Genomic DNA, 23,305 nt, shown 5'->3' with positions numbered 1-23,305 from the left:
TCAGCACACTTCTGTTACCCATGCACAGAAGTAGGCTAATTTGTTACTGAGGTCTGATAGATTCCAGTCTGTTTTCTAAATATCTTTGCCTGCAGAATCTTGTGCCAGATCCTGTGCTTGCCTGTACCCAAATATCTTCTGACATTAGTGGATTTGTTTCCTTCTGTGGTAGTTTCTAAAGATGTCTGTTGCAAAATACTTCAGATGGAACAAAGGACTCTTAACATCACTGACTTTATGGCATGTAACCATATGTTTTCCCTTCTGTCTACAGGCTGTTATTACAGGTGTACTCATTGCTCTGGCTGAAAAACAATGGACCCAGACATACCTGGTAAATTTATCTGGTTATTTTATACAGTGTCATATTCTAGGCAGTAGGCAAGTGGTCTTAATCCAGACATAGACCCTAGAAAAAGAAAAAGCACATTTTTTTCCTACCACAAGCTAAGGATCAGATAAAGAATACAGGGCTCAGAACAGGCACAATTTAAAACATTCTAACAGATTTATAAGACCAAGCAGGATCCAAAGATATTTCCTGTCTTGAAGGAAGGGAACACTATTAAAACCTATAAAACCCATCCAAATGGTGGAATTTGTAAGAAGTTGTTTTTCTGTTTCTTTGATACATGGTAAATGCATAAATAGGACCCTCATCTTCAAAACATGAGCCTTGCAGGATTTTTGCATTTTGGGTTTGGCCACATAACCTTTTCTGTGGAAAAAAAATAATAGTAATAAGCATCTGACATTTTTAAAATGTTTTTTCTCCACGACATGACACATCCCACTCTTTATTTCTGCCTGTTATTCTGCTCACGCAACAGCACAAAATGAGATTCACAGCTGAAATAAAGCCAGATTCCCCTACTATGTCCCATAAGATTTTAAAAAACAAAGAGCAGTGTTGGAAATATTCTCATGACCTCCTTGGAGGTACCAGTCCAGGCCTGGAATGAGGAGGGCAGCCTCACAGGGCCTTTGTCAAGGCCCACGTGACAACAGGAACCATATTCCCCACCAGGAGCCCCCTGGTGCTGCTGCTTCTTGCCTCTTGCCCCCTTCCACTACTTTCCAAGGGGCCAGAGCTTGGTTGGGCAAAGGACAAGACAGCATGCTTCCAATTCCTTGTACTCTTGGACTGGCAATGAAATCTTACATCACTGCTAGTGAAGGTACAGAGGAAGCTGGTGTCTATGGAGCTACACTCTCGGTCCATTTAACCCAATATTTTCAGCTCTGGCTGGCAGCAGCTCTTCAGAGTTTCAAAGCAGATTCCCCCCCCCCAGCCTTACCTGAAGACACGTGGTATTTCCTGTCCAAGTACTAACCAGGCCTCATCATGCTTAGCTTTCAAATTGAGAAAAAAGATCAGGTGTAACTGCTGGATAATTCCATGGTTTGGGGTCTCTGATTGTGGAGCCAGAGGTTGGGAGTTTCATTCCATGCTATGCCTCTTAGACAGGGGCTTGAGGATCCATATAGTCCCTTCCAGCTCTGCCGTTGGAGGATTTAAGATGATGGCAGTCAACACCATTTTCCACTTGTTTTGTGGACAATGGGCTAGCTTTGGGTATGCAGGGCAGAAAGGGATGGACTACCTGTGCCAGCCTGCTGTCACAATTGATTCACTCTGTCTAAGAGAAGGGCGGTTCATGTAAGGAAACTGAAGAGTAACATGACAAAGGAGAAGTATTCTTCTCCTCTCTCAAAGACTACAAAGCTCTGATTTAAAATGAAATTATAGTGTAGATTATAGTATAGTCACAGATTTCTGAATGCCCTCTTAATACAGTATTACCTTTACTGGCATTAGCAATAAGAGAACATTATTATTCAAAAACACCAAACACAGTCAATCAAAATGATAAAAACATTGACTGGTATTATATAATAGATAAAAGTTTATGCCAAAAACCTAAGTATCTGTTAAATATCGGCACAATATGTACACTGTTCCTAGTACTGTACTGCCCTTTTTTGTAATCACACACTGATGGTGTGATTTCTGAGATCTGCAACTGTTTATAACACTGTGTTAAATTTCTTGATATTGTTGCCAAAGCCCCGATGATCACGAGAACCACTGAAGTGCGTTTTATCCACGAGTGAGATGTTTTGATTGCCAGATCTCTGTATTTTGTTTTTGTTGTTGTTGTTCAAAAATACCAGAAACAGTCAATCAAAATTATAAAAGCATTGACAAGTATTACATAACAAATACAAGTTGTTGTTGCTTCTTTAATAAACATACCTGCGGTAAATTTCCAGTTTTCTCCATGGGAAGAACTTGAGATTTTAAAGAAAAAAAGATGTGAGGTCCAGACCCACCTGCTTGAATACTTAATCCTAAAGTCTGGATATAGATCCATACTCATTCTCTTTTTGCTAAGTCCTCAAATTCAATAAATAAAACATGGCAGGTGTGTTGAACATCCCTTCCCTGGGATGTTGCCTGCCTTCTGCAACTACGTATTTCCACTTCGAAACTGGGCAAGCTCCCAATGTTCTGTGTTTCTAGGTTCAAATAAAGATCTGTTTGTTTCCCTGCCATTATTTTCCAGACTGTTAACATTCTCACTGTTATGGTTAGCATTGTACTTGTTACCCTTGATTTTTGGTGAATTTTTGACACAGTTGTTTTTAAATGGACACACTTTGCTTGATTATTTTATTGTTTTAGCTATTAGTTTTTTAAATGCAAGTTGCTTTCAACTTACGGGGGGGGGGGAGGTGAAAGAGAATATAAAAGGCTCTTAAATTCATGAGTAAAGAAATAAATATTGCCCTCTCCGCGTTAGGTGTGGCCGTACCTATTCACTTTGGCTACTGCAAATGGGCAGACTTTTATTTCAGTTTGTAAATAACTTACCAAAATCTGTATATAGCATATTTAGAATAAAAGCAATGGGAAGTTTTAAAATTCCGAATACAAGAGAAAGGTTGTTCATTTCCAATGGACACAGTTAGAAATATATTGTTTGTCGATAGGGTTTTCATCATTTGACTGCCATCAGTGACAGTAATTTTCTGTTTCAATTCTAGTGGGAAGCTGGTTTCGCCTTTGCCGTATTAAATATAATCATCTCCCCAGTTCAAAGTGCTATTGCTATTGCCTCCATCCTGCTTGGACCTTATTGCTACTACTCTTTTGCTGGGGTTTCGGGTACAAACTACCTTGGTTATGCCATTGTTTTCCCTTTCCCTTACGGCAAGTTTGCTACTGCCTGCAAAGATCCATCGAACTATGAATGGTATCATCTGGCCCTACACATAGTAGATTTTTGCTCTGGCGTCACCATATTCTGTGCATCTCTGGCTACAGTGGTCAAACTGACAGCAAGGTTTTTCTACTTTGGACACCTTAATGTGAGTATTAATGGCTGCCAGGAAAGTCATTGCTAAGTTCAGTGCATAAATGCATGATGAAGTTTTGCATTGTCCTTCCTTCCTTCCTTCCTTCCTTCCTTCCTTCCTTCCTTCCTTCCTTCCTTCCTTCCTTCCTTCCTTCCTTCCATTTGGTTAAACTATTTTTTTAAAAGAATACTATATAATTGCTCTCTTGTACTTTTGTCCCAGCAGTAAATCTGCTATCTGCTAAACAGGTGTGGGTAGCCATGTTTCCAGAAAAGCCCAGGGGTTAATTTTCTGCTGTAGGGGAAACACACCTGGGTTGACTCTCCAGAAAGAACCAACCTCTCCAAGATTCCTTGGTGGCTGCAGTAAAATGAGTACCCAGCTTGCTGGGGGGTGCAATGTGTAGCCTGTATAATTAAAAATTGTAAACCGCCCGGAGAGTGCTTGTAGCGCTATGGGGCGGTATATAAGTCCAATAAATAAATAAATAAATAAATAAATAAATCTATAGTTAAACCCACCACAGTACATTAAACATGATCAGATACCAGATTAGAAAGATGTTAGGAAGTCCTAATATTAATAAGAACATGATATTTCTCAGGTTTGTCTTACATGTGGCAGATGAAAATTCAATTAATTAAAGAGATGGGTGTTTAAAATGAGGAGGAACAGTTGGCAATCCAGACAGGTTTTTTTATATCTTCCATGTTTTTCATTTATATTGTTCCTACCTTTTCTCTTCCTCATTAGTCTCATTAGAGCAGACCTTAACTGACTCTTCAAGATCAAGCACCTTGATCTTTTCCGCGAATGCTTCTGGGCCCAGCGGTAGGATTTCAGCACCTCTTTAACCTATTCGACAGCCCTGGAAGATGCACATCAGTGGAACAGTTCCTATGTTTGAAACCAAGCACGGAGCTTAAGTATATTGGGACAGTACATTTAGAGTCTCACATGAATGAATGTTTTGATTTCTAAACAGCATATGATCAGGTGCTTGAAAGACTAAGAACTCTGTGGGGTCGCACGACCGCTAAAATACAATGGCCCAAAGACTGGATGTTTTTTTTTTCTAGTCATGCAATGGCTCATTACATGTGCAGTTCTCTCTTTGCGCCAGTTGTTCAAGAATGTCTTTACCACCACCACCCCTTGCACATACGTAAGCCTTGTTGTTTTTTAGGAAGTGATCTCTGGCTTGCGTAATGGCAAGCTGGAGATTGCTGGAGCAATCACAAAACATTCTGCCCCCAAGGCTGTTACTCTGCACATTTGTCAAGAGGATTCTGGGCACTGCCTGCTACAGCCCAACTAGACAAGATGGAAGTCCATCCCTAAATCACACTGTGCCACATTTATATAAAGCAGGGAGGAAAGAAGCGAATGATAGAACATGAGGACTGGGTGGGTGGGGAATATTAAACCTTTCCTTTAACTGTGCTTCCCAACTACTTAAACAATATCCAGGAATCATCCTGAGCCCACTAGGGGGGAAAACAGCTAGGAAATTAGTGTTGGGCTTGTATTCTGTTGGGGTCAGATATTCTACGCATGATACGGTTACTTAGGCAAAAATCCTATTAGTGATACGCAGCAGAATAATGCAATTGGCAAACAATTCATTGGAGAAATGACACAAGAAAAGAGTATAGATATCTGTTGTTGCACAGCAACTTAGCACACAAAACAGCAGATGCCTTGTGCAAACTCTCTATCTTGCACCAATTCACCAAGGTTTACAGCAATTGTTTCAGCAGCAGGCATACGTAATAGGTTGCGTGCCACCATATATTTCCCTTTAAACTTCTACAATGAATACATTAAGAGAGAGCACTGGTTCATTTAGGCCAGTGGTTCCCAACCTTGGGTCCTCAGATGTTCTTGGACGAAAACCCCTAAAAGCCTTCACCGCTAGCTGTGCTGGCCCAGATTCTTGGGAGCTGGAATTCTCTGGAATTGGTAAGGGTTGAACTTTGGACCTTTAGCATAGAGAACATGTACTATACCACTGAGCAATAGTCCTCAAGAGATCTGCTGAATTTTTCCAACACTAATGCACAGGCTGTGTTGCTTTGCGCCTCTTGTTGAGGCAAGCTCAGAATTCTCATTGATCCTTCTCTTTGTCAATTGCCGTAAGGGTTAAAGCAGTAGCATTTCATTACACAACCTACGGAGCAAATGCCATGAATGGAGTTAACTCCTTCCATGGCCTGACACCAGAATGCCGAGAGCAGAGGTTAACACTGGGCTCCCTGGAGCATGTTACTGAACTGGTGCTGTCTCAGCTTGCAAGAGAAAATCAACCCAGTAATGAAGGGTTTGCACTTCACTTAACCTCGGCTGAAGCCCTTGCTTCAACAGGGTGATTGACTCAAAGGGGTGGCCTCCGAGAACATCTGCTCTGGCTTTTTTAGTTCAGGCATCAGAAGATGTTACTCCGACGCATGTTATGTTATGCTTCAGCGTCCGAGCGATAGGCCTGCAGTTCCTTTGTGGTGGTTCAAATGAGGAAAAATGTAAACACTTGTTGAAGATTAAGCTAACAGGACACTGATAGCACACTGACAAACACACCAAAGAAACAAACCATTTCCATGGAAGTCTTGTGATAATGCTCAGCTAAAGAATGTCTGAAGGATAAACTATATCCCTGCAACTCAACAAGCCTTGTAGGAGGCCTGTGATAATTTCTACAAGTGTTCCTTATGAGTGTGAGGAGGAATGCAAATATGAAACTTATGGAAATAGCAGGGTTTTTGTGATCCTGAGAAGAATATTGTAATCCCCAGACAAAGCGTTTCTGCCCCACTCTAGCCCATTTCTGCCTTTTCTTTCTTTCTTTCTTTCTTTCTTTCTTTCTTTCTTTCTTTCTTTCTTTCTTTCTTTCTTTCTCTTCCCTTCAGCTTTTCTCTGTCATGCTTAGCTGTCATTTCCCAAAAGTCCTACCCTAACATTCTGCTTCCCTTTCCTATGTAATTTTCATGTAAATCATCACAGGCCTGGCATATGTTTTCACCTTGAGATTAAATTTAGGAGAAAAGAGGGGGGGACGAGAGGAAAAGAAAGGAGATTCTCAATCTTTCCCTTTGCTTCTGCCTTGTTATGCCTTCTCCATGTTCCATCACAATTACTTGTGCAAGAGCCTATGGGTTTCCATCATCATTTCCCAGGTGCTGAACTCTTTCCATCCACATCTGCATACATTGGCCAGAATCCTAGTGGTATTCACATAAGCTTTGTGTAACTTGTTGCAGCTATTTGTGGCTAATTGAAAAGGGACCTCTCGGTTGTGTATCTCTGGGTTGTGTATCTGGTTACAGGCCCTGTTGCACAGCTGAGATGTGCCCCAGCACCTTGTCAGTTAATTGAAATTAGCTATGCAAATTATGCAAAGCTTACATGAACTACAATAGGATTTTAGCAATTATGAAAAGGCAGATTATACTGCTTCTCACAAATAAACATAATATTCAGATGATAGCACTGGATAAAAATAATAATGTGAAGAACTATACAGTACTCAGTGGGAACAATTATTTTTTTACTAACTGTATTCAAAACATTTATCTTCACGTTCCTTTCCTTCTTTTTTTTTTTACCTTTACCTTTATTTTGATTTTTGGACTAAAGCAAAAAAAGATTGCATAATGAAAAACAGTATATAATATATCTGGAAATGAGGCGAGACCAGTTAACAGCACAGCAGATTTTATATAACTTAAGGTGTTTAGTTTATGGTTATTGCAAAGATTTGTAGTAGTCTAGCAAAATTATAAAACCAAATTATAAAACACCAATTAAGGATGCAGTACCATATATGTTGTAAACTATAGGAGCACCCACTTTTGAGTAAAGACCTCTGTCTGTGAGATTGCAATTTTAGTCATATCAGAATATTTAAAAAATTGCAAACAAGGTAGCAATAAACAATAAACAATGCATAGCATGGCATAACATGCAGTAGGTAAGATTGCACTATTCAGACATTCAAAAAAAATTGGTTAATTTGAAAGACTCAGCAGGGCAAGTTGTAGCTCCGCCTTTGTTTTTCCTTATTTTTATGGGCATACAGAATGTCTGGAGAAGAAAGCATTTGCTGCATGTGGAGTCCCCCTATGTCCACATAACTGGGGAATCCTAAAAATATCCGGAATCTTGTTTTTCCCCCAAGAAGCAGAGCGTCACCTCTTCCGTCTTTCCTTGCTCAAAGAAGTAGAGGGTGGGGCTAGAATTGTCTCCTGCTCATGCTTTTAGATGAGTCCATTTGTAAGGGCCTGGAGAGATCTAAGAGTGTATTCACTTACCACTGATCTCAAAGAGCCATCTTCATGTATAACAAAAGGCAAAATCCTGTTGGAGAGTCTGCAAGAGGATTTGGGCAAGTGAGCAAGCAGCAGGGGGCTCCTGTCAGCTACCTGGTGCCCAGGCTTCATACCCACCTTGCTCCCCTATTAACACAACAGCAGGGGCAAATGGCTGATTAATGTGGACAGAGGCCTTTACATAGGGGGAATCAATTTGAGTTGATTCCACATCTGCGTTGAAATTAATGGACCCCTGGTGGAAGAGTAATAACTCCCTGCCACTCCCCAAAACATGATTTCCCATCGAATTCATCTGGTCTTACGCATGTGTCACATATTTGCCCATTTTTACAAACATTCAAAAAAGGCTAATCCCAAATTAAATAGGGATTTTTTAAAAGCAATCCTTTTGAGTGTTTCAACAGCTGCTGTATGAGCAGACCACCATTTCTTGAGCTTGCACAAGGAGGAGGCCTCCCATGCTTCTTTGCAGCTGCCCTATTGTTGTGAACATAGAGACATGGTGGCACTGTGGGTTAAACCGCAGAAGCCTCTGGGCTGCAAGGTCAGAAGACCAGCAGTTGTAAGATCGAATCCACGTGACGGAGTGAGCTCCCATCGCTTGTCTCAGCTCCTGCCAACCTAGCAGTTTGAAAGCAAATAAAAATGCAAGTAGATAAATAGGTACCACCACGGTGGGAAGGTAATGGCGTTCTGCATCTAGTTGTGCTGGCCACGTGACCACGGAAACTGTCTTCGGACAAACGCTGGCTCTACGGCTTGGAGATGAGGATGGGCACCACCCTCTAGAGTCGGACATGACTGGACTAAATGTCAAGGGGAACCTTTACCTTTATTGTTGTGAACAAGTCTGCTCCATGATCTCCACCAACGAAGATCTGGCCAAGCATTGTGCTGTCCTGATGGAACGACAGGGTATGGCCCAGGGTGTTTTACCAACTGTCTAACTACTGAGTCATTACGGAGCGAAACAGGCAGTCAAGTGACAATTCCAGAGCCTAGATACAAGGACTGAAATGGGCCTCTTCACAAGGCCACTTCTTGTGCAACAAAACAAGCCCTTTGATCCTGACCTAAGTGAACAGATAAACTTATGTGGGAGTTTCTCTTCTTTAATTTATTCTTTCTTGGTTCCCTTGACTACATCCACCCATATCTTCTTGCAAATTCCTAATGACAGCCTGCAGTACCACATCTCTCAATTTTGCTAGGGCCGTAGCTATGCAGAATAGACTTTGACATAAATAGTTTTATCTGAACAATTTGGGATAGAATAGGGTGTGCAGATACTGGGTGCTGAAGTCAACGGCCCTCACGTGGAAAACTTGATGTTTTTGAGATCTGCAGCATTAATTTTGCAGTCTCTCTTCCTTTATTTACAACTACGTAAATTATTCCTACTAGAAAACGATGAGCAAAAGATCATGTTATGCATTTAAAATTTACCTGTAAAATTTTACCTTTGAGCTATCTCAGGGGGCCCTTTTAGCCAACATGGGGGCATAGAAATTAATTATAACTTCTCTGGTCCTGCTGCACATGCAACAATGTGCAGTTTAGTTCAGCAGCCGGAAATGTGACCAAACAGTCCTTACAATTTCTACTTTGTGGGAGTTTGGTGCACCCAGTTTCCAAATGCTCATGGGTGCGCACAGAGCTGGATCACCTGAAAGATCTCTTGATTTAAGGCATGAGAAGACTTCCGTCAGCTCAGTCACAACGACTTCTACGTGACCCTAATGCTTAGGTTCTTAAGAGCTCTTCTAAAGTGTTCTGTTTTCTTCCGTAAACTTAATGGAGCTGCCTGGACATGTGCCAGTCCTCCAATGAGGATTTATTTAGTGACCCTGTATATTTAAGTGCCAAACTCAAACGTGTAGCGGCATTGTCTGCATTCTTGAAGCCCTTGGAGCAGGAGGAAAAGTCCAGAGGCACTGACCCCAGACATGGTCCAGCTGCCTTTGTGCTGACCACCTTTTTCTCTCCCCCCCCCTCCCTAAGTGCTTCCTCCTCCGTGAAATGTAACCATCCAGCTTGTTTTCATTTAATTATTGGAAGGAGGTTGCGGGAAAGACTTACTCAACACAGCAAGAGAGAGCTCAGGATTTTTTTTTTCAAACTTTATCCTGGCAAGCCTCCAGGAACTAAAAAGCGTAAACAATGCTGTCCCACATGAGCAAATCAATTTTAACATGGGGACATTGAGGTTTCGGACTACATTTCCCAGAATCCCTCAGCTGATATTATTACTGAGTGTAATAGTCCAACAAGGAACTTATCCAAGCTCTAATCTAGTATTTCTTGAACAGTTTTAATTGTTTTTCTAGCTTTTCTAAATAAGAAGTCTGGATATCATCAGTTTGCAAAGGGTCAAAGAAAGCTACCCTGTGACAGGAGCACTCTGATATTTCAGAAGGCTGAGATGACTACTAAACACAGCTGCCCACACACTCTGCTGACAAAGGCAAAGAGCGTAGCATGAGATATAAACACAGCCATGCTAGATCAGGGCAAGAGGCTCTCTGCCCACACAGCAGCCAACTGGCTGCCTTCAAGAAGCCTTCAAGCAGGACTTCTTTAAAACAAGATCCTTCTGGATTTGTCTTTCTGTTCGTACTTTCCCAGCAGTTGGGACCTAATACCTCTGATGCTCGAAATAATACATGACAGTCATGACTATAGTCAGCTAGGGGTAACCTTGTGGCGCAGTGGTTAAAATGCTGTACTGCAGCTAAAATTGTGCTCACGACCTGGGGTTCAAATCCCAGGTAGCCAGCTCAAGGTTGACTCAGCCTTCCATCCTTCCGAGGTCGGTAAAATGAGTACCCAGCTTGCTGGGGGGGCAATGTGTAGCCTGTATAATTAAAAATTGTAAACCACCCGGAGAGTGCTTGTAGCGCTATGGGGTGGTATATAAGTCCAATAAATAAATAAATAAATAAATAACCTTTGTCTCTGTGAATTTGTCTAATCCTTTTTCCCAAGTTGGCAGCTATCATTGCATCTGTGGTAGCGAATGACACTGTGTGAAGTCATTTTTACTGTATCTGTGCGTATTCCCATTTTATTGGGTTTTATTAGATGACCCCACATCATAGTATCATGCAAGGGGGGTGGCACTTTACCTACTTGCTCATAATGTCTACTTAGAGCTTGGAAATGTTACTTTTTTGGACTACAGTACCCAGAATCCCTCAGCCAGGGTAGTCATATACACTACCACCTTCACCTTTAGGGTAACTGTTTTCTAAACTATAAAGCTTACAAATTATAACATTTTGTCACAAGACAATTGCTCCAGCCCTTTTGTCATTTTAGTTAGACTTTTTTTGGCACAGATGTAGGAAAAAGCAAATGTTACAGATAATCCATCATTGGAAGAGATAATTCCTTAATAGCAGAAAGCATCTGAGTGCATAGGACAAGCTTTTCTCACCCCCGCCCATGCTTTGCAAATTAGTTAGTGTCATTTTTATTGTTGTTCTTCAGGATTTCAACTTCTCTTTAGAGTCTGTTTCTACCCGTAGATGAAAAAATGCAGAGATTTATACGTACCCCATGTACATATGGGCAAGGAGGAAATACTATAGCAAAAGATGAGGACAGATCATGTATGATTGAGAAGAAACAATATATGTAGCCCATCTGTGACTACCAAGAAAAGAGAGAGGAACCCCCTTCCCATCTCTGGTTCTTCTCATTGCTGCTCTCCCTGTGTTCTTTTACCTACCCCTCTCCTACTGTTCACTCCCAATTACACTATCTTGCCATTATCTTAGCAGCCTCTTGTGTTAGGAATCACGTTGGCTGTGAGCCACAGGCCCCTGGCGGTTTCTGTAGCCCCCAGAGAGGGAAAAACACTGCTTTTAGCAAATCCAAACCCACTGCCAAACATACAATGTTCTTGTTAAAACATTTTTTAAATTGGAAGTGACCTTCCAATTAGTTTCACCGTTGTCTGGCGGGAACTCTGCAGCCCCTAAAGGTCTGGAAGAATTGAGATTGCCTACCACTATTCTTCCATTTTGAAGGAAATCAACCCTGAGTGCTCACTGGAAGGACAGATACTGAAGCTGAGGCTCCAATACTTTGGCCATCTCGTGAGAAGAGAAGACTCCCTGGAAAAGACCCTGATGTTGGGAAAGTGTGAGGGCAAGAGGAGAAGGGGACAACAGAGGACGAGATGGTTGGACAGGGTCATTGAAGGGACCAACATGAATTTGACACAACTCCGGGAGGCAGTGGAAGACAGGAGGGCCTGGTGTGCTCTGGTCCATGGGGTCACAAAGAGTCAGACAGAACTTAACGACTAAACAACAACAACCGCTATTCTACAGGAAATCCCAGAACCTGTGGGTTCCTTCTAATTCACATCCGTCAGTCCTCGCCTCTTCTCTGAACCTCACTCAGAGACTGGTGTGCAAGGGACTGCATGCAGTTGATAGCAACAGATGGGAAAGGTATGGGATCCAGAAAAAGAGTGATTCTAGGCACAAGTCGACATAAGGCTATATGTGGCTTAGCATTTTTAACTATGCACGGTTTCTAAGATGAAATTATGGGGGGCTTGAAATAACGGACTCCAAATATATTTGGTTGCTAGTGCATAATTTGCATTTAACTGTAGAAGCAAGTATATGAAAGCTTCACAACAAATATTATTTTTGTTTCCTTGCAGGGAGGAAGAAATACACTCTGAACATGGATTCGTCTGAGAATATCTCCTCTGAGACTCCTGAACAGTGTCATCAAAACAAGATTAGAGGTCACTTGATTTGCTCGTATAACAGTACAGCTCTGAGGATACCTACTCAGAAGTCAATTCAATGTGGTGTGCCCCTAAACACATGGATATAGGGTTGTAGCACAAATGTTTCATTCTACATCATTATCCACGGCTCTGTGTTCAGTGGCTAGGAGCTAGAGCAGTGGTTCCAAAACTTTTTCGATCCTTGACTTACTGACCACTAGCCACAGTTCCCCAAGATGATACTTTGGGGTGGGGGAGAAGGGATTGGGGAAACCTGGCCTGAGTAGTACTTCCACTGATTCCATAGAAGGATTTCTGAGGATTTTGTGGTGTCCCTAGTTGGCTTTAGTGGCATCCCAGGGCATCATGGCAGACGATGTGGGAAACACTGATCTAGAGGGTCTTTTTCAATGCACCTGGATGACAGTGGGCCCTTTCCCCTTCCAACAGCAGTCGCCTTTCATCTTACAACGGCTTCTGCATATCAGCTGCTAGGGAATACAGGTAGGGAACAGTTGTTGTGCTCACGTCACGCTTGTGGGCTTCGTAGGGGTATCTGCTTGGCCTCTGAGAGAACAAAACGCTGGGCTAGATCTGATCATACGCTCTCACGCTTCAGAGATCTCCTAGTGTCTAAGGGGATTAAAGTTGTGTTTGTGTCTGCCTGGTCGTTGTCAGAGGAGAACTGAAAAGCTTCAGTGGATCTGTGAATCACTGGATGCAGCTCTGTACGAACAGGTCCTGACCCTACTAGGAGCTGTAGCTAGAGATGGGCACGAACCAGTTCACCCAGGTTGTCCCAGTTTGTAAAGGCGGCAGCACAGGTGTTGCTGCTCCTCTCCCCCCACCTCCGCAGCCGATTCAGCCCCTCACCCGGCCCAGCTTGCTTCCTTTTTTTTTTTTTTGGAATGAGAACATGGAAAGTGACTTTCAGATACTTTCATAGCTACAAAAAATAGCTATGGAAGGTATTTATTGAGAATATTTATGCCCTGCCAGTTGGGTAGGTGAGGGGTATAAAAAGAACCATTAAAAACAACTTTAAAAACTTGATAGCACTTTTGTCAAGGGAAGCACAATTGTATGAGGGCTTACATACAGGCTATATAGGATATAGAGAAGTGATTTGAAAAAAAAACTCTGCACAATGACTTTTATGTGTGTCAGTCACAATATGTGAAGTAAGGAGCTTACTGCACAGATCATCCTATCATCTGAAGAGCATCCATATCACAGCTTACAGTTACCAGGAGAGATGGTCACAAACTGGTTCATCCCATATTGTACCAGTCTATAAAGGTGCCGCTGCTCCCATCTCCCGCCATCTCAACTGATCAAGCCATTCACCAGGCGCCAGGCTTGGTTCCTTTTCCCACCTCCTCTGCTAATCTCCCAGTCAGGGGCAAGAGCACAGACTTCTCTGCCCCGCCCTTTTGTCTGAGTGGCAGATCAGCCAAGAGGGAGGGGCACAGAAGCATGAGCTGTTGTCGGGACCGGAAGATCTGTGGAAGATCAAGGAAGCCGGGCCAGGTGAGTGGCTGATCAAGCCAGAGGTGGTGGTGGGGAGGGGAACAGCAGTACCTGTGCTGCTGTATTTACGTACTGGGACAAACTGAAATGAACTAGTTCATGCCCATCTCTAATTGATATCCGGAGGGCCAAAACTGACCATTACTCACTTTGTTCTAATGCAGCTGTGTTAGTATTTCATGCAGACAATGGGTCTCTTTAGGGGTAAGGTCTTTCTTGTGAAGTGCGCTAAACTCATCTACGGACGTCACTGACAAGGAAAAAAATTCCATGCTTCTTTAGGATCACAAAGGCAGCAGCAGTTGCCCAACTGAATGTTACCTCATCAAGCGGATGCCCCTGGAAACAGCTGTGACCTGATTGTTGTTTGTGTGGACTGTTACACAATATGGCCACACATGGAAGTCTCAACTAGGGCAGACCCACTGAATCAATGTGATCGATATGTTTACTCACTTTGCAGCAGTTGACTCCACAGACCCTACTCCAGCTGGGGCAAACCATTCTTTTTTTGTGTGTGTGTGTATGAGTTTTCTATATCCGAAGTGGGCAACTGTGCTCTTCCAAATGTTTGGGGGCTGCATGCCCCATAATTCCTCACCACTTACTGTGTTGGCTAGGACTGATGGGAGTTGTAACCAAAACATATCTGAAGGGCCACGATGCCCATGCATGAACACATGCATGACAGTCTGACATGAGAACTATCACCAGTGGCATCAGCACAACACCTCCCCACTAATCTTTGGGAAATTTTAAACACATATACAAACATCATGTCATATTACTTTAAAATTAAGAGGGAAAAAAGGTAAAGCTGAAGCTAACCGATTTGCCAACACAGCACGGAACTTGTTAGTTGGTATGTTTCTAATAACTGGTTGGGAAACCCATTCTGCAAGTGGTGGTTGCTCAAAAACTATTCGATGCAATTATTATATACCCAGTTAAATAAACTTTGTGATTGATTTTAAAGGGAAAGGTTTCTAGGGGACTCAATGCACGTAGGCAGTGCGAGTCTTGCTAAAATGCAAAGTTCCATGATGAGCAGCATTGAGGCAGAGCTTCATCCAAGCAGCCGGTGGGTAACTTTCAAAACAAACTGTTGCAAGTGCAGTTAAATTTAAGATCACAAGCTGTTGCTGCGCAAAGGCAAAGACCAAAGCCCTTGATGTTTTGAAGTAACAGAGCGTCTTCTTTTTTTTAATTGCCTGGGCCAATCTACCATGCCTCCCATGTATATTTTGAGTCATTTCCCACCTCCAGGTGAGAACCAGGGATGTGTGTACATTAAGCAGCTTTTATGTGGAGGTGCGATGTCTGTAACCATGTGGATCTGCTTGTGTGGTCTCCACGAATTTGCACAGTCATAACATCAATATTATAATGAGTTACCAAAACAGAACCCGGGAATTACAGAGGATAAGATGGGGTTAGTCACACACTAAATTGGACTGTCCTGATTTCAGCATTGATACTGGTCTTAAGCCCTGTTTTACTTACTAAACAGATAAATAAATCATAAGCCAAAGGGGTAGGAGCCATTCCTATGCTTTTCTTTGCTATGTTTTACTCGCCAATTAAATTCATTGGGCAGAAATAGAGCTGACATAGAAAAGGTCTGTAGATTTGTTTACTGAAATATGTAAAAAGCATCACAGCAGCTCATTAATAAGATGATAGAGCTTATCCGTCAGGATTTGTCAAGGGAGAGGCTGGGAATTCCCAGATTTTTGTGCTAATTTTCTCCATGTGGTAAGCTACCAGAGTTCTAAAAGCAGAAACAAATTAAATGCAGCTTTGCAGTTCAAAACAGAGTTTCCCAAAGTTAAGTTGTCATGGCCATTATTGTTGCTCCAATCATGCAATGCATTTGACCCATTACTGTTTTTGTCTTATACATTTTGTTTGGTTTTGTTTCTTGTCTGATGTACCAAAAGATGAAAAGCAAAATATGTTGGCCAAAAATGAGGGGGTAGGCAAAATATAGTGGCATCTTGGAGATTAGCAGGTTTGTTTCCCTGTGAACATGAAAGACAAAACATGAATACTTCTCTTGCTATGTGTAGGGTTTTTGTCAAAACAACTCTAACAATACATTAAAATGCCCTTTCAAGTGACTAGAGAATGTTACACATTGCACATAACGTAATGGCTACTTATAACCATTCTTTTACTGTAACTTTGGAACCGCTCATTGCATGACTCATTTGCACCGGAAATAATTAATTATTTCCACGTTCTGCCCAAGACGTATGAGTTCATCAGAAGGATTATAACTTCACCCCTAGTCTTTTGCCTTTTTGCCATACAGTATATACTTGACTGACAAATTAATGACCCATTTACCTTGAAAAGCGTTCAGCAGTATTTGTATTAGCAAATAGTGAATGTTACATAAGGACTTCAAAGAAAATGAGAAAATATCCACTCAGGGGCCATGTGAAGCTACCTCTTTACCCTTTCAAGTTGATGCTTACTGTCCAGGAAAACCATCTCATCCCTCTATAAATGTTTGATCCTTTTCCATTTCAGTTCCATTTGCTGCTTCATTGAATTTTCAGAGCCTACACATTGATTTTTCCCCCTTATTCTTTTGCTCCCTAAGAGAGTCATGTAGGAGAAATGATGTTGGAGAATGCACCTGAAATCTGAAAATGAGTCTGACTTTTGCACTGCAGCAAAGAGCCAGGTAAAAGAAGACTTTCGCCTTGGCTGGGTAGAGTTTTTCAGAAATGTCAGAATTGTCACCCTAGAGGAAGAACAGATCTGGACAATTTAAGTATGAAATAAAGCCATGTAATTGTCACATGATTCAACAGTTTCCCATACAGGAGAGACAGAAAACCTACTGCTTTCTGGAAGTTTTATAGTATGAATCCTATAATCCCTCATCATAAGCAATGCTCTCTGGTTCCAAAGGAAGCTGCAGTCCAGCAAATTCAGGCAGCACTAGTATCAGTTCTGAGAGCTGGACCATAAAGAAAGCTGACCGTCGAAGAATTGATGCCTTTGAATTGTGGTGCTGGAGGAGGCTCTTGAGAGTCCCCTGGACTGCAAGGAGAACAAACCTATCCATTCTAAAGGAAATCAACCCTGAGTGCTCACTGGAAGGACAGATCCTGAAGGTGAGACTCCAATACTTTGGCCATCTCATGAGAAGAGAAGACTCCTTGGAAAAGACCTTGATGTTAGGAAAGTGTGAAGGCAAGAGGAGAAGGGGGCGACAGAGGATGAGATGGTTGGACAATGTCATCGAAACTACCAGCATGAATTTGACCAAACTCCAGGAGGCGGTGGAAGACAGGAGGGCCTGACGTGCTCTGGACCATGGGGTCACGAAGAGTCGGACACAACTAAACGACTAAATGACGATGACAAGTATCAGTTCAGAGAGTCTGACACTTGAACAGTTCCGCTAGAATCTTATAGAACTTTAAAGACCTCGGGGGGGGGGGGGAATCGGAAACCTGTGTCCATCACAGCTGGCATTTATCCTATTTAGGATTGATTCCAGAATGAAATCAGACAATCTTTTCCAATCATATCAAAATTCATCTGGGTATCGAGGTATAAGTCTTTTCATTGTTGCAATAATTCCAGGCAACATCAGCTTGTCTAATTCTACAAGGTTTATTATTCTATATTTATTCTGTGCCATAAGAACAAAAATACTTCAGAGTAGTTAAAACATGCAAAAATCTTACAGCTGTGAAAATACTGTAGGTAAAAATACATTAAAATATATAAAGTATATATTAAGTTGCAGGGAAATAGGTCAGGAAAAGAAAGGATACAATAAAGTGCCCAAAAGAATATTTTAATTACTTTCTAAAAATTCAAGAGCTTGTAGCCTTAAAAAGGACATTGAAAAGCAGCAAATACAATAAAATTAATTCCCAAGCCTTTAAGCATATAAAAATGACACTCAGAAAATTATTCTAAATGCTCATCCAGCCAAACCAATTGGAGGAAAACCCATGTCATCTGCTGCCACTATTGTTGGAAATGGGAGGAGCAGCTTGAGGGCTTTTCCTGGGGGGGAAGAACAGAGCCCCTTTCTGCATCTTTCAGTGTTGCAGGTGCAATGCTCCCAACACTCAATGCAACAGATTTCTTTGACCTTGCTATGACAATGGTAATCATAGCATCTTGATTTCCGGGCAAAGTAATGATAACACAAGTGATTCCGTTTTTAACAGCGGAGTTCCCAGCTTTGTCCCAAAGTACTTACTACTTTCACTGCAAATAGTTCTTCGCTGTTTTTGATGATCTGTTCATCTCCACCCTTGACTATGACTCATCTGAGAGTCAATGTAGACAATTTCTTCTTCTTCTTCTTCTTCTTCTTCTTCTTCTTCTTCTTCTTCTTCTTCTTCTTCTTCTTCTTCTTCAAAAAGGTGCTCCATGAGTGTTGAAACTCAAGTTGTCATAGGATTAGAGTTTTCTCGCCAATATCATCTTGCATTTCCCAATCTTGTGACTGAGCAATAGAAGGTAAATATGGGTTTAATGTACAAATCTGAGCATTCTGAGGATATACTACAATGGGAGGGGAAATTGGTATATCATAGGGAATACACATTCCACTTTACTATTTTGACTCTATATGTATCAATCAGGCCTAAAATAAGCTATTATTTCCTTGACGTTACTTGCTAGAGTCCATTTAAGCAAATCTCCCCAGTAACAATATTCTTCTTCTAAGCTTTTGTCCAGATATAAGCATTCCTGGTCTTTTGTTTGCAAACATTAATCCTGTAAACTAGATTTAATATAATAATCTAAATGAAAAAAATGTCATTAAAAATCCTTATTCCCTCCTTGGGACACCTGCTAATGATTTATTATTGATATAAATGATTTCCTGACTTGAGCCAACATCAAGCTTTCCAGCAACTGCCCATCAGTAATAAGACTTCATCTCTCCCCTCTCATCTTTTGCCAGTGGGTCAGTTGGATGTAAAGTTGAACCACTTGAAAGAAGGTAGCATTTATCTGCATTTATCATAATACACGGAGGTGTGTTTTTGTAATCTTATCTAAGAATAAATGTGTAGCCAACATATACTGGGTTGCAAGAAAAGGGAGATGGTGAAGTCAGCATTGCTGGGGCGGGGGTGGGGGGATTCCTTTGCCATGATCAAAGGTTTTTAAGGCTGTCTGTTAACGGCAACACTTTCCTAAAACAAAACAGAAAAAGCCTTTGAAGAAGACAACAGCTGAGTGAAAAAGTAGGGTCCACGGAATGTGGTTCTCATAACATGCAGCTGCAACAGGGGGGAAAAAAGAAAATACAGTGTACTTTTTGCACATATAAAAGGTTTGCCCGGCCTTGTGGGAAGGCCTGCTCCAATTTGACAGAAAGGTGCTTACAATTAAGGTGACTTCACTCCACCAAAAATAACCTCTAGCCATGGGCTTCTCGCGCGCCAGCTGTACCAGAGATCAAAGGAAAAGTCAACTGAATCACTCCTTCGCCCCTCAAGATACTCGGAACTGGGAGTGAACTGGGGATGTTATACGGCTGACTTCAAGAGAACTAATAAATATTAGCCGTGTTTTCTGTTTTCATGGAGGTAAGGGGGAGAGTTAGGAAGGAGGAAACCCCTGAGTTGTGTGTGTGTTTTTTTAAATGACTCCATTGCTCACCAGCACAAACTGATGGCTATAAAAGGACTCTGGCACCCATCCTGGTTGGCAAACATTTGCCCTGTTTGATGAAGCTTCAGTTTGCAGAGGGTTTGAGTCGTAAGAGCTTGATAACCTGGATCAAGCATTTGGGGTCATTACTCCACCATCACTACCCCACCCCATCCCCATATGTGCCCCATTTGATTGATACTATGGTGTAAAGAAAATCATCTCACACTTAACATCAAAAAAACTAAAGAACTCATAATTGATTTTAGGAGGAAGAGAAATGTACATTTACCACTGTACATAAACGGTGAGGAAGTGGAGAGAGTTGGTAGTTTTAAATTTCTGGGTACTTACATCTCAGAGGACCTCTCATGGACTATAAATGCCAACATGCTAATAAAGAAGGCACAGAAGAGGCTGTATTTCCTGAGAATGCTCGGGAAGTTAAATTTATCACAGCATTTACTTCTGTCCTACTACCGTAGCACCATTGAGAGTGTCCTAACTTATGGCATTCTGGCATGGTTTGGGAGTAGCTCTGTAGCAGACAAAAAAGCTCTACAGAGAACCATTAAAATTGCCCAGAATATCATCGGGCTCCAGCTACCAACCCTGGATGACATCTTCACATCCCGCTGTCTGAGGAAGTCACACAGCATCCTGAGAGACTCTTCCCATCCTGCTTATAACTTTTTTGAACTGTTACCATCTGGCAGAAGATATAGAACAATTAAGACTCGGACCACACGTTTTCTAAATAGTTTTTATCCCAGAGCTATAATTGCAATTAATAATGAGCTTAAAGACCACCAGTAGTGAATAATTAGTTGGACTGTGTTACTTGGCCTGAGGTGTACATGTTTGTATTTTTAGTGGGGGACTTCTAGTGGGTGGGGAGTGTTTGGGGAATGTTATGTGTGTGCATGTGTCTGGTCTCTGGGTGTCTGTGAATTTCGTTGTATGGTATAGTGTGTATATACTTACAATGACAATAAATTATATTATTATTATTATTATTATTATTATTATTATTATTATTATTATTATTATTATTATTATTATTATTATTATTTGTTCACTGCACATGAGTGCAGGTCATATACAGCGATCCAAAGAGCAATTGTATCCATTTCTTCTTCACCTTCTACCTGTTTTTTATTTCCTTAACAAACTGGTTATTTTAGCTTCCTTTCAAATATAAATAAATGAATAAGAATACGTCTATGTGCACGAAGGTTGAGAAGACAAATATCATGTCAGAAAAAAGTCTACAACTTTAGCATTGATAATGAAGAAATTAAAATACTTAGATTTTGTATACCTTGGTTTTGTATTCATGTAGAGACTGCCGCCAAGAAATCAGAAGACTGAGACTAGAAAGGGCAACAATGAAAGAATTATGAAAACAACCACCACCACCACCTTCAAGTGTAAGGATGTGTCCCTGGAGACCAAGACCAAGATCATCCATACTCTTGTATTTCTGATCACCATGGAGAGGTGTGAAAGTTGGATAGTAAAGAAAGCTGAAAAGAAAAAAAAATGATTTGTTTGAAATGTGGTGCTGGAAGAGAGCTTTGTGGAAATGATTGAGTGGCAGAAAGATCAATTTAATCCTGAACTATATCCTGAAGCAAAAAATATTGAAGCTGTCGCTGTTATACTTTTAACGCATCATGAGAAGGCAGGATTCTCTGGAAAAGACAATAATGCTGGGAAAGGTGGAAGGCAGCAGGAAAAGAGGAAGACCAAATACAAGATGGGCTGATTCACTAAAGGAAGACCTGGGCTTGGGTTTAGAAGAGCTGAGCAGGGCTGTAGAGGACAGGGCATTTTGGAGATCCCTCGTTCCTAGGGCTGCCATGAGTCAGAGATGGCTTGATGGCGCATAACAGCCACAATGTGCATGGAAGAGGCACGTAGAATGTCAATACCAGCTCTGTTGTCACACAGAGAGACAGCTGCCTCAGGTCGCAGAGATCATGGGTCAAAAGGTGGTGGCGAGGCAATGGCGGCCTGTTCTAAACTCCTAAACTATCCTGCTGCCAAACCACGTGTGGTGGAGGAGGATGCTCTGTCACCAGTGTTGAAGTAAAATTCTAGAGGGTTGGCCCAATATGTGTGACTGATTGAGCCAAACCAGTTTATGTAGAGAAGCAGACCACATATAGAAAGTGGATGTGACCTGTTCGTAGTCTTGGTGGATCTTGGTAATGTTGTCTCAAACTGAAGTCACGCTCTGCTGATTTTTATCTAGGAGAAAACAAGACATTTGCTGAAGGTTAATTTTTATAGGTAAATGTTGCCCTTGACCTTTAGTCGAGTCCTGTCCGACTCTAGGGCATGGTGCTCATCTCCATTTCCAAGCCATAGAGCGAGCAGTTTCCGTGGTCACGTGGTCAGCGCGACTAGACACGGAACGCCGTTACCTTCCCACTGAGGTGGTACCTGTTTATCTACTCACATTTACATGCTTTCAAATTGCTAGGTCGGCAGGAGCTGGGACAAGCAACGGGAGCTCACTCTGTTGCGTGGATTCGATCTTACCACTGCCGGTCTTCTGACTCTGCAGCACAGAGGCTTCTGCGGTTTAACCCACAGCGCCACCACATCCCTATTAATTTTTATAGCTAATACCAAAGAATAGCCTTAGGAATGGACCTCAACAGATGGGAAACTTGGACATCTGAGCGTTCAGCCTGGAGGCAGGCGGTGCATCACAGCCTCTCCCAATTTGAAGAGCCACTTGTCCAGCAAGCCGAGGCAAAGAGGCAGACCCGAAACCAGCCAAATCAGGGAGCTGGACAGGGGACAGATTGTACTTGTCTTCAGTGTGGAAGGGATTATCACTCTTGTATTGGCCTTCACAGCCACCCTAGATGCTGTTCCAAGACCTCTGTTCAGAGCACGTTACCATGTTCTCTCGAGACTGAATGATGCCTACACACCAAAACAGAGCTTGGGAGAGTGGAGATTTAAATAACAAGTCATATCTCTTCTATCCCAGTGCTCACTGAAGAATCTACCCAGAAACACTGGAGGCTAAAAGGACTTGCAAATTGAGCCATTGTGTATCTTCCAGTAACTAATCACAATACAAGATACAGAGATGAAGAAAATCTCTTACTGTGACAGATATCTGTCACCACTAGAGGAAGCATTGCCTATGAAAATATGCTAAACGTGCCCTCTAGTTTGACCCTCAGTCACCAAATTAGCTCATGGGAGTTATTTGGTTTGTTTTTCCACTAGAGCGCTTAAGTCTGCCAGACAAAGCCAGGTGCAAAATGCAGATTGGGAGTACTGGATCCAGATGCAAGATAACCGCTTACTGAATGGGGCCAGTTACTTACCACACTTCATGAGCCATTATCATCATAATGAAATATTAAGTTTCACTTGCAAACAGGGAAAATTGCCTTCAGGAACAGAAAAAGACTTGCAAAGTGATAGTTAAATAAACACCTTTTTCAGAAGGGGAAAAAAAAAGGTAAATTAAGCAGACTGGGGGGCAAACCCCTTTTCAAAACATCCCCACAAAATGTTGATGTGATATTGGTTTTGACTGAACAGGTAATCACACTTGAATCCAAGGTCTTTACGATTTTAATGAGCCTGGAAGGAAATTATATAATTGCAGTTCATCAAGAACATGTCAGCATTAATCCTGCTTTAATTAGTATATTATTAACAA

At 41.7% G+C, this 23,305-nt stretch overlaps 1 protein-coding gene and 1 long non-coding RNA gene across 3 annotated transcripts in view; one reads left to right on the top strand and one right to left on the bottom strand.

The window, feature by feature from the left end:
• The window catches only part of TMEM212 (transmembrane protein 212), a 40,165-nt gene extending 22,155 nt beyond the window's left edge, over positions 1-18,010 (top strand). Inside the window, exons 2-4 of one of the 2 annotated variants that reach the window (XM_072996196.2) lie at positions 275-334; positions 3,049-3,372; positions 12,367-18,010. In XM_072996196.2, coding sequence (XP_072852297.2) covers positions 275-334; positions 3,049-3,372; positions 12,367-12,387 — 405 coding nt within the window. In that variant the 3' untranslated portion in view covers positions 12,388-18,010. Of the gene's footprint in view, positions 1-274; positions 335-3,048; positions 10,184-12,366 lie in introns of those variants that run through there. The other variant, XM_078389653.1, reaches the window with a different exon arrangement.
• The window catches only part of LOC140706068 (uncharacterized), an 88,249-nt gene continuing 82,529 nt past the window's right edge, over positions 17,586-23,305 (bottom strand). Inside the window, exon 3 of the long non-coding RNA XR_012085795.2 lies at positions 17,586-18,451. This is a non-coding gene — a long non-coding RNA (uncharacterized LOC140706068). The remainder of the gene's footprint in view (positions 18,452-23,305) is intronic.

The sequence above is a fragment of the Pogona vitticeps genome, chromosome 3 (genome assembly GCF_051106095.1).
Source record: "Pogona vitticeps strain Pit_001003342236 chromosome 3, PviZW2.1, whole genome shotgun sequence".
Taxonomy (NCBI): domain Eukaryota; kingdom Metazoa; phylum Chordata; class Lepidosauria; order Squamata; family Agamidae; genus Pogona; species Pogona vitticeps.
The sequence above is the reverse complement of the archived record's forward strand: the minus strand, read 5'-3'. Positions and strand labels throughout refer to the sequence as shown.